General features: G+C 34.5%; 1 protein-coding gene across 4 annotated transcripts in view; it reads left to right on the top strand.

Moving 5' to 3' along the window:
* Window positions 1-11732, top strand: part of LOC105277537 (FERM, ARHGEF and pleckstrin domain-containing protein 1-like) — a 32644-nt gene extending 20912 nt beyond the window's left edge. The window contains exons 12-21 of one of the 4 annotated variants that reach the window (XM_026971204.1): window positions 8200-8402; window positions 8711-8800; window positions 9136-9511; window positions 9590-9699; window positions 9828-9968; window positions 10082-10236; window positions 10437-10561; window positions 10655-10815; window positions 10930-11189; window positions 11305-11732. In XM_026971204.1, coding sequence (XP_026827005.1) covers window positions 8200-8402; window positions 8711-8800; window positions 9136-9511; window positions 9590-9699; window positions 9828-9968; window positions 10082-10236; window positions 10437-10561; window positions 10655-10815; window positions 10930-11189; window positions 11305-11380 — 1697 coding nt within the window. In that variant the 3' untranslated portion in view covers window positions 11381-11732. Of the gene's footprint in view, window positions 1-666; window positions 6313-8199; window positions 8403-8710; window positions 8801-9135; window positions 9512-9589; window positions 9700-9827; window positions 9969-10081; window positions 10237-10436; window positions 10562-10654; window positions 10816-10929; window positions 11190-11304 lie in introns of those variants that run through there. The other 3 variants (XM_026971205.1, XM_026971206.1, XM_026971207.1) reach the window with 3 other exon arrangements.
* Window positions 11733-12032: the final 300 nt, after the last annotated feature.

Consider the following 12032-nt stretch of genomic DNA (forward strand, 5'->3'; position numbering starts at 1 on the left):
GAGGCATTCTATTATTTATTGTATTAATATATTTGAAAATTAAGTGCTGTCAAGTTCAACGAGGAGTTATCGAAAGTATATTTTGGCTTAAAAATTGAAATTCTTTTTAAGTACTTCAGACAGTTATATTTGTCGATTGATTTAGGAAAAGATACAACGATGTTTTCAATATAAAATGTCTCAGACGTTTATTGCACAATTCTTTGTCTACGGATTCTTTCAACTTGGAATTGATCAAGTTACCTTTGTTTAAGAGATTATCTATAATTCTTAAGTTGAAAATAATTAAAGATACAGTAATGTATCTTCATTTTTTTTAACATACGCTGTGATTAATGCATTTCTTAAATTTAGTCTTCTCTGGAGAATTTGGATCGTAGGGAATGCGGTATCGGTAATCGATGAAACCGGATCTTTCAATTTGTTCTTCAAGTAGATGAATCCAAACTTCCTTGTCCCTTCTCTGATGATGTGGCAAAATACGTGGGAGTACCTTCAGAGACGCGTAATAGATCCATTCACAGAGGAAAAGGAAGCGCCGGATTAGCGGCTCATTTCGAAGCTGAAGTGTATAGGTCCCCTAAATCACATCAGCTGAGTGACAGGCTTTTGCACAACAGAAGAGCGCATGCATACCCGGTATACTCTACGTATGCTTTTCGACAGGTGGTGATTACAACCGCTGGACCTACACAAACGGATACGTGAACTCACCGGCCTGGCACATGGCATACCGTGTGAACCAGGTGCGTAACGTAATGGTTCACGCAACACCACGCACCCTGACCAATCGATTCTTACCGCTGTATCCACGTTGAGCGGGAAGCCATATACCGCATTTTGATCAGGCTAAGAAAGTACCACGCTACACGTCAGTAAGGTTCACGCAGATAAAAACGCGCGTCCCATGCAAACAGAGGATTGTAAACGAATCATTGAGAAAGAGCACGAGAACGGAAGCTCGAGCGTATTGGCGCCTGTTCTCCGCGCTCTTTCTCACCCTCTTCGATTCTTCGATCTTCGCCGAACATTATGTTTGCGATCGTTTGATTTTTATGCAGCACTTTTATGAGGTTGCGATCTTTGGGCAGGAGGTAGGAAGCTACGAGCATTGTATTTTGGTATTACAGTGATATCTGTAAAAAGAATTTGCTGTTAGGGAACATTTAATCTGAAAATTATCTTGAAATGGGAGATCTACGTCTCGTATTCAAATGATGTATGTCATCAAAAATTAACTTTTACTTTAAATTTGTGAATGCTATAAATGAAAATGCAAAAAGACTGAGATTAAGCGATACCTGCACAGGCAGCTTTAATTTTGCTTTAAGTTGATTATAAGTTGATTGATTGAAGTGATAGATAAATTCGTCAGATGATCAGTACTATGAGACTAGATGTTGGTAATTTAATAAAATCGTCGATTATTATTGATGGAGATAAATGAGTTTACTGCTCGTCTCACAATCTTTTACATTGAAATAAGAAAAATGTGAGTTTGGCTAGTATATAGCTCTAGATCATTGAAATGAGAAAAATAATGAGCACCTTATATTATCAAAATATTACAATAGTAAAACACAAGAAAATCATTATATAATCTCAAAGATTTCATGTGATATCCATTACTGATGTTTATAAAGATATCTTAAAAGAGGTTTTCGAAATTCCGCCCTTTTTCTATATCATATTGTTTCAAGAAGTTTTGAAGATAGGCATTTTACTTAGCTCGCATAAAACGAGGTTTCGTCTCTCACGATTCAGTTTTCGTTGAATCATTTTATGTTGACGGTTTTTCTCTTTGTTAGCATGTTTCTTCGCTTCATCAATTCTGCTTCGTAGTGACATATTTTCCCTGTTTTTAGATCTTAGATGCACTCAACTCCTGTTTTAATCATACCATAATATTCTAAAAATGTTCTTGTCATATCGTTTATGATTTCAAAGAGATGATCTGTCCAAAATTTGAATATTGTACCAATCGAACTTTTGTGTATGCACAAAGTCCATGATGTTCACATTCTCAATACACTTGCACTGCATCCCTAAATTGTTGCAATTAGATTTTCCAGGGCGTCTCAAAGTGATCCCATAACTTTTTCAACGCTTCATTAACTAAACATGCACATATGACTGTATCAATTTATACATATTTCCGATTGTATATATACGCGTCAACATTAGCTAAACTTGTAATTGAAGAATCATGCTTACTTTCCAGCATTTAGCTGTTGTAATTTCGAGCAATCCATCAATAATCTCTCGATACCCCTTCATTTTTGCGTTATAGTTATATTACTCCACGTTTACTAGTCTATATATATATATATATATATATATGTAGTCTACTGTTCAATCCTGCCTCCCTGTCTAGAGCGTGCGTAGAGATGTGAATTTTGTTCCTGAACGAAGTATCTTTAATCGAACGATCGCGAAATGGCGCATTGATGATGCGCCAGATATTCATGACAAGTAACTTTGTGAAGATCGAAAGAAACATGAAATGTCTTTCGAAATAGTGTGTTAGAATGTCTTGAGAAGTGAGAAGGCACGATTTCGTCAGAAATCAGGCAGATAACTAATGCAAATTAGCTGTGGTGTCTCTCTGTATACCAAATTGAACACTTGACCATTCTACACTGCCTTACGTTAAGATACGATAAACCGAAATAATATAGTAGGAAAAATCTCCGTAGAACTCCTGTGAATCTCATGTCAATACCTTGCGATTTCACGCTGATACGCTAGAACGAGTGCAGAAAACAAAGCTAAACGCGATCGTCAAACTCACATCTCTAGTTGCAGCGTGGTACTAAACGTTCCCGCATCTTAGTCACTTACATTGTTACACATACATGAAAAAACACGTCTATATATACATACATATGCAACACGTACACATCTACGTCAATTATTAACTATCTAGGAACCTCTGTGGAACCATTACGTAGCGCCCCTGTCACGAATCACGAACGTATTTTGCCACCTGCCACATAGTGTCTCGTCTGGTCCCTGATCAATTGTGTAAAGTCCATTCTCGATCTCACGCCACACGCTCATTTAACTGTACAATCTTTATTACACAAGTATCTCTATATTATTTGTGTATAAAAATGAAAAATCATCCTCGATTTTACATCATCCTCGTTTTGTTCGAGAAGTTTGTTCCAGCTTTCGCTACAGTGAGATGAGAGGATACACTTGAATCCTGAGACGTATAATACAAATGTTCTGCATTACAATAAAAAGTTTTCAGCGTGTTGTATTTTTAACAAAATCTCGGAAGATCGTTCTTGATGAGCACACTGCGAATTTTCTATCGAGATGCGCAACAATGATTAAAATCTTTCCCACTATCTGAGCGTATGTTCTCCTCTCTTGTGAGAATTCCCTGATAGTTGAAATTGTCATAAATATTATTTGTTATATAAATGTTCAAAAATTCAGCAGTAATGTTTGATGGCTGATGCGAGTGATAGAAGTTTGTAATTAACGGATATCACTCATAAGTTCTCTCTTCGTTTTTACTATAAATTTTAAGGAATCATCTTTTTCCTGCTTCACAGCATCGTATCTCGATAGTGGTTCAGGGGATCAATATATAAATATAACCCAAGCGTGACAGGCCGCACGACTGTTGTGTATTGATTAGTCAATCACAGAGAAACTTGCAGCGGAATATTTTATAAATAGTTAACCTTTTTCTATTGCATCATGTTGGCTTTACACAAAGATCCAGGCAAAAACAATAAATCGGGCTTTATTATGGACACTTTACCGCTTTTAGAAATTCTTTTAATAATAATACGTAAACAAAGTAGCGCAATCTTGTTATGGGAAATGCGTATTTTTGCATTTTTTATATAAATTTAACCTTTAGTTTCAAAGATTATTAGTATTGGGAAAAATTCTGCGATAGAGGAGTTTAATGATTTGTATTTGGTCAAATTTCATTTTGGTTGAAAGAATCAATGCAATAAATGGTAGAACTTGGTTCTTAAAAATGGACAATATCGAACTTTGAAAGAGTTAAATTTGACATAACATAATTTTTCGCGTTCGTCTCGAAAATGTTTTTAGAAAGTATTGTGTAAAGTTCAGTTGCACTGAAACTTGGAATTTTAATCCTATTATAGACATTTCGGGATTATTATAGATTGCAAGAATATGAACACTTGAGAAATCCTTGACGAAAACTTGAAATAATAATTTTGTTACCACCTGAATAACATTACTCAAAGTTAGTACAGTTTTTCAAATTTGCACAATGTTTGTACAAAAAAAAAAGGAGATGAATTTTATTTAATTAATCTGGTTATTTATAACAAACATCATGTAATGTATAGATGACTGAGAAACTGCGCATTTTTTTACATTGATTTAAGTTTATAATTTCAACAAGCATGTTACAATGCAAAAGTGTCGATACAACTCGATAAATCGCATGAATCGAACATGTGCTTTCAATAACATTCCCATTGTTCACATAGAATATTGAATTTTGTATTTTATAGCAATTCAGGATGCTATTTTAAATCGTTTAAATTCTTTATTCTTATAAAAGCAATATGTTAAAGATGTATACAGGCACAACAAAATTTTTAACGAAAAATTGTGCCAAATATTTTATAAGTGAATCGATTATAACCAGAGTGAAGTAACTTTAAGTTTTTACCTACTGATGCATGAATACAAATGCACTTAATTTTCTAGTTCACACGCATCGATGTGGTCCATTTCACATATTTTGAGATAAATTTGGCTAATCGTGTAGTTTTATAAAAACGATATTTATAATAATTTATTTAGAATAAGCTCTATTCCCAGTAACTGCTCTTATAGAACTCTTTCTACTCTGATTCGGATATTTGTGGAGAATATTTGTCACTATAGTGTCCATGTGGTACGGCTTTAAACTTTATTAAGGACAAAACTTAACATCTAATAAGCCATTGTTTCTATATCGCAAATTAAAACGTGAGCGTTGTGTTGTTCCTATATCTTAAACTCCCCGTGTCAAACATTTTTACAAGACTGTCGATTTTAATGATAATATTTCTACGAGACGTCCCAATAAGATCGGGAAGTGTTAATTTATGTCGCGTAGTGTTCTCATTGAAACTATTGTTTGTCTTCCAATTTGCATTTGACTAATTATATTGTTCTTGACTTTTAAATAAATATACTTCGTCTCTTCCAATGGCTTGCCAGGCTAGCAATAAAAGAGTTCTCGAGGAAATCATTGATCTGACGGTTATCGCACGTTATTGTCTCAACGTAACTTCGAGCTCGCTCATCTTCCGTTTCCGGTCTGCAAAGACGACGTTACTCGCGTGTCAACTGACTTGCTTCAATTTCTGAACGTTTGATATATGACGCTTGTATACAGAATGCCCCATCACCGGCTGTTTTTGCAGCCACAAAGTTTTCGAGACAGCTCAAACAGATAACCATTTACTTGGTAATATTTGTAACATTCTTTTTATTTTCGAATAGTCTGACGATTAAAATCTCCAAGTAAAATTCCTCCAAGTAACATTCCTCATATAATATCAGGATAAAGTCAGTTTGGAATTCATTAAGAAAAAGGGCTTTTTTTCTCCCTTTCCTCACTGAATTTTTTCCTTTGAGAGTTCTTTATATCTCATAGAGCATATAAATTTTTAAATTTTTATTTTTTATTAATATACGTCTGAAATATTTGCACAAATAGCGAAGACGTTAAAACAATCTTCAGCTGTCTTCTCCCTTCCGTTTACCCTCTTGCGTCTAGAACTGAGGGGGTAATCGATAGTGGTGGGACATCCTGTATACGCGTATGCATGCATACATATAATTGCGTATAATTAGGATTCGATTAAACGGTCGGACAAGTGGCGATGGACAAGATAATTAAAGCAGAATACACCATAGCAGTCGAGTGTCTGTCGTGTCGGCGTAACGCTCCCCTCCCCACCCGTTTGTAATTTGTGTAATACTTTTTGATCGTTTATCGATATACCGTACTTGTTAACGCTATATATATATATAAATAAATAAATAAATAAAAATAAATAAATAAAAAATATATATATATAAAATATATCTGTTCTACGCGGTGATTCCCCCGATTGAAGCACGTCCTCTCGTCGATCATCGACGATCGATCGTGTTCGAACGGTTTATTTGAGGTAGAAGGACATGGTGGAAGGACATGGGGGAATTACCAGCGTCCGAAGGACGAGAGCGGTATTCCAAGCGTAGGGAATCTATTGTACATTGATTATTGATACATTAATTATATATGATAACAATAAATTATATACAAAGTCATATCGGATCTGCGTTAGTAATTTCGTTGTTTGCTTTCTAAACAAGTCTGCGTTCTTCCTCGTTTCTTTTCAACGTTTCTCTCCCAGTTTCTTATGAGTTGCCCGTTTCACGGCGACAGTTGGACTGACTTTTTAAGTTTGGGCCCCGATTATGCGCGGTCCACGTTGTTCTCCCTGTTTCGTTCGTTGATTTGCCCGGATTGAACGAATATTTTCCTCTCGTTTTTCTCTCGTGTGCGATGCGACGTTCCTTCTTCTCTTCTTCGTTTTCTTTCGTTCTTTATACCGTATCTCTTTATCGCAATGCCGGATTCGTCGCTCGACCGGATGACAATATCATGTGTGAGTAATCCCTTACAATGCCTGTCTTGATTGTCAATATTGCGATTTTTTCTCTTCGTCGTTATTTCGCCCGCTGAAGTAGCACCAATTCCCGCTTACGGTCGAGTCTGGGCTTGCTCTCGCATTTGCATTGACGAAATAGATTATTTTTTTACATGTACCATATTTTAAATGTCATCAAATCTTTGTGTAGTCTCTTAAAACATCTTCAGACATTGTCTGTGCATGATTTAATAATTATAATAGAGAATGTTTTTAATATTAAGAATAGTATTGTATTTTGTTTCCAAATATCGTAAATAAATGCACAATAAAACGTCGTAAATTTGTATCTCAGAATTAAGACTGATATTCTTGAGATTGTATGCATCTTATCATAGTATTTCGATAATACGACTAATTACTCGCTGTACTGTAATGACAAGCATAAGTATAAAAAATAGAATATTAAGATTCCAGATTTCCATTTCCATTCCATGCAAATGCGTTGTTAGCCCCTACTCATATCAAATAATCTTTATGTGATTAGTTGATGTAGATATAGACAGACAATAGCTTATATTTCTAGTTATGTGATACACATCTCATTTTGTCTTCTTGTTACGTTGTACATTTTTGTACATTGGCGAGTCCGGTTATCCAGAGACTCGCTGTTTAATTTTCATTATCCATACACGATTACGACGCTGTTATTTACGCATGTGATTTGTACCCTTATGTCAATGAAGTATAGAATATTATGTGGAGATTCTTGGTACATCCATTTTCTCTGGTTTCTCATTTTCTGCCGTTAACTTGCTTCCTATACTTAGAGCACAATATAAGTTATGAACGCGCTTAGGCATGAATTTTTGTGAAAATAAGATTGGCTTTGATTTGCATTTGCACTTTACTAGCATCATCGTCCTAGTGTCATCGGCTCCGTCAAAAAAGAGCTAATTTTTTAATCTTTTAATTGAAAACTCTGCACACAATTTTGTCAAAATTTTTCAAATTTCTTAGTCGCAAAATATCATATGCCTTTATTTTAGTACAAAATGCATAATGTAATGTTTGCACTTATGCTTTCCTTTCGTTAATATCGAATTAATCATTGCAATATAAGGAAATCTTTCACATTTTAAATACGACAAAGATATTAACAAGCTTAATTGTTGTTGATCAAAACACAGGGATATAGTTATGTTTCTGCTGTAAATTTCATGTCTGTTACTAGATTGAGAATAACTGTCTCGTGCATGTCAATTTTCAAGTAGTATGATCTTTATTTATCATTATAGATACTTATATATAACATCGATTCATCCACCACGTTTCTCTTATAGCTATTGTTATACATAGATCAGTCATCAACATTTTGTTTCGGAAAGATTGATAATAAAGGAAGCGAGAAGATAGTGCACTATAGCATGCGTGCCTATATCAGGTCTTACCGTTCCTTCAGATACTTCACCGACACTCGTTTTACCTTTCGGTTTATATTTCTCACCTTTTCTCGTGTGGAATCTCTGTTTGTTCTGGTTGCCTAACTGAGATTTACTTGCAGATACCAAAGTCGAGAAGCAAGAGGTGTCTAATCGACGGGAGAACAATAATTCTGTGTACACCGCCGAGAAATCACCTGATAAAGCAACGACGAACGGTGGGGTCGAGGTGAACAATGCGAGCATCGTAAATTCGCCAGATTTCAGCCCAGTGAAAAATGCGCGAAATGGAGAGGCGGAGGAAGCCGAAGTTCGAAAAACAAAGGTAAGTTTGCCGATCAAATTAGCGATCTATGCTGTTTTATGTACATTTGTTTCCTACGGAGTTGAGAACAAAACAAATGCGAAAGAAACGCTGTGTATACCGTCTGCTATAATCTATTGGTTTAAGAAATGATTTAGATAATTTCGTCATTAGATATAATGACGGATAAATTGAATTAAAAACATAAAGAGCAATTAGATTCTGAATTAAGCGTACACTTAGCGAGTTTTTATTAGCTTTAATTTTATTCTGTTAATTCTTATTTATTTTTGTATCTTTAATTCAAAATTATTATCTTTTTTATTCAGAGATGGCCAACTGATAAAGCCTATTATATTGCCAAGGAGCTTCTCATGACAGAACGAACATACAAAAAAGACTTGGATGTTATTAACGTGGTAAGTAAAGCTTTTGTGTTTCACTTGAAAACTAGAAAACATGTTAGTTCCGTTATAAACTTAGTTTAAAAGACAATAGATTTCGAGAGAGGCTATAAATTTTATAGTTGTTATTTTTTCTAACTAGAAAGCGATGTTAGTTGAATTGAAACGGTTTTCAGAATAAAACTGTTTTTAAAGTTTCTAAAAATCTTAAAAAGGATTAAATATAAATTTTCATATTTGTTTCTGTGATTTATAGCATAATGAAATGTTTGAAAATCGTTGTGAAAAGATCAATTTCCTAAATATTCTTGAGAATCAATTGTAAAGTTACAAATCACGTTTATGTGCAGTGGTTCCGAGAAGAAATTTCCAGAGAAGCGGAATTGGAAGGGGAGTCGATAATATCTCTGATCGAGCTACTGGCTGATGTGCATGGACCGTGTCTACAAGAAATGGAGACACGATTAGCGCGTTGGGAGAGTAACGCCCGTCACAATATTGGTGACTTCTTGTATAATACACTTTTAAACATTTTGCCTCTCTACGACCAATATCTGGAGAATTTAATTCCGGTATTGGAGAAAATGGAGTACTCCATGCGGACGTCGCGACGTTTCGACCAGCTTTGCCGGGATTTTGAGTCGCAGAAACACTGTTACCTGCCATTAACTTCATTCCTTTTGAAACCTTTGCAACGACTGTTGCACTACAACAGTATTATCGACAGTGAGTGGGCTATTATATTATTCATATTTCTAATACACTTGATAGTTTCCTTAACTTTTCAAAATATCGCTCTTTTAGGATTGTTGGATCACTATCCGAAAGATCATACCGACTTCGAGGACTGCTTAGCAGCGAGAGATCGACTCGGCGAGACATTACTCGAGGGATTAACAATTATAAATCAAGCGGTGAGAAAATTATTATTATATATAGAAATTTAATAAGCAGAATGAATGAAAAGAAATTATTTAAAAATCATCTGAGATAAAATATCATGTGTTGGCCTCAATTTAAATTTTTCTAATTTGCTTCGCAGGAGAATCTGGTACAACTATGCGAAATGCAAAGGGACATTACTGGTTTCGATAATCTGGTGCAAGAAGGACGGAGATTTATTAGGCAAGGCTGCTTGCAGAAGTACAGTCGTAAAGGTTTCCAACAACGTATGTTTTTCTTGGTAAGCATTTTTATTTTTATTGGTGTATGCTATTTTCTGATTAATATATCCTTTTACATAATTTCCTAGTTAATACGACAGCAACTAAATTAATACCGCAAATGCTTTCTCAGTTCTCAGATGTATTATTATATACATTCCGTACCCAACAACCAACGCAATGTTTCCGTGTGCACGGTCAACTTCCACTGAAAGGAATGAAGATTCACGATGCAGATAATAAGACTGGAACGGATTTTGCGTTTATTATCGATGGACAAGGAAATCAGTGAGTATCACAAGTTCTTCGAATTACATTTGCGCAATTAAGGGAAATAATAATATGAAAAAATATTGCAAGAGATATTAAATTAAAAGGCTATTAAAGAAGAATATCTCTTAAAGCTTTTTTGAAGAAAAGAAGCTGTATCAATATTATCTTTAATATACTAGTAAACTTGCATTTGCATCATGTATATTATTTCGCAGATCACTAACAGTCGCAGCTAACAACGAAGAAGAGAAAGAAAGATGGATAGAAGATTTAAATATGGCTATTGTGCAAGCTGATGCGTCAGACGCTAAAATGCCGTATTTAAGCTTAAAATCTTGCAGTAAGTATTAATAATTGTTGAGCAAAGATTTAAGATGAATTCTCGAGTCGAGTGCAAGTAGAAGGCTTTATGCAAACCTTTTTTGCATGAAAGTTCTAGGGTCGGCTGACGAAGTGGGAGATGGTGTGGGATTAGAAGTAGATCGAACCAGTTGCGGAGGTGCAAAGGCGTCACAGCGTAGCAACACTACAGTCCACGTTTGTTGGCATCGCAACACGAGTATTAGTTACAGCGATCAGCTACGAGCGTTTCAGGTATGTTAAAGTTCTAAGTAATATCAGGACTGAGTAAATCAATAATACTTTGTTCATTTAATTTGTATGCTCTATGTAAAAATTAATCAGCGACATTCATTACGCACATTTCAGAATCAGCTTAGCGGATTTCTGTTGCGGAAGTTCAAGAATAGCAACGGCTGGCAAAAGCTTTGGGTTGTATTCACCAATTTCTGTCTGTTCTTCTACAAGTCTCATCAAGATGACTTCCCATTGGCCAGCTTACCATTATTGGGATATACCGTGTCCACTCCGTCGGAAAAAGATGGGATTAATAAGGATTTCGTATTCAAACTACAATTCAAAAATCATGTGTATTTCTTCCGAGCGGAAAGCGATTACACTTTTGGAAGGTAAATATGCGCAGGATCTTTATAATTTTTAAAAACTTTGTTACATCTATGAAATTAATCATCATGTATAAATGTTTCTTACAAGGGAAATATAATGATAAATTTATATTTTTAGATGGATTGAAGTTATTCGAAGTGCAACTCAACAGACTCACGTGCCTGCTAGCATGAATGGAAAAGAAGAATATTAGAAAAAGAACGTATCGATATGTACAATTAGCTGTCAGGAATCAAGTAATCTACGAAGAAACTGTTCTGTGGGAAATAAATTTGCGATGGTATGTAACGAAAAAGTCTAAATGTTTGGCCTTATACATGAAAAAATATATACATATACAAAAAATCATAATTGGTACCGTGGATAGTATATGTGATAAAAATTTATTAGTTTTCTGAAAGAATAACTTACTTTTTCTACCATGCACGCTATTATTTGGGAGCAAGTTATAAGAATTTATTTAAAATTGACAATGACTTGTACGATACTACGATATTTTACTGGAAAGATATTCTTTCAGAAAACTTGGCAATTCTGAAAGCATTTGAAAATTCTAACAAAAGAATATAACGATAAGGAAGAGTAACGTATAGAAAATTATTGGAAAGCAAAACTGTATAAAGAGATTTTATGTACACATTTCAGGATTTTTTGATATGCGATTTGTGAATTATACGCTTTTAATATAAATTTAGGAAATTATATTAAAATATATTTAAAGAGAATCTCGCAAATTTATAATAAATTTTTCGTAAAGATTATATACACATATATATATATACATACACACACACAAATATAAAAAGATATGTAAATATAATATCTCCACATATACATGAACCGTA

Source organism: Ooceraea biroi, chromosome 7 (genome assembly GCF_003672135.1).
Source record: "Ooceraea biroi isolate clonal line C1 chromosome 7, Obir_v5.4, whole genome shotgun sequence".
In the NCBI taxonomy this organism is placed as follows: Eukaryota; Metazoa; Arthropoda; class Insecta; order Hymenoptera; family Formicidae; genus Ooceraea; species Ooceraea biroi.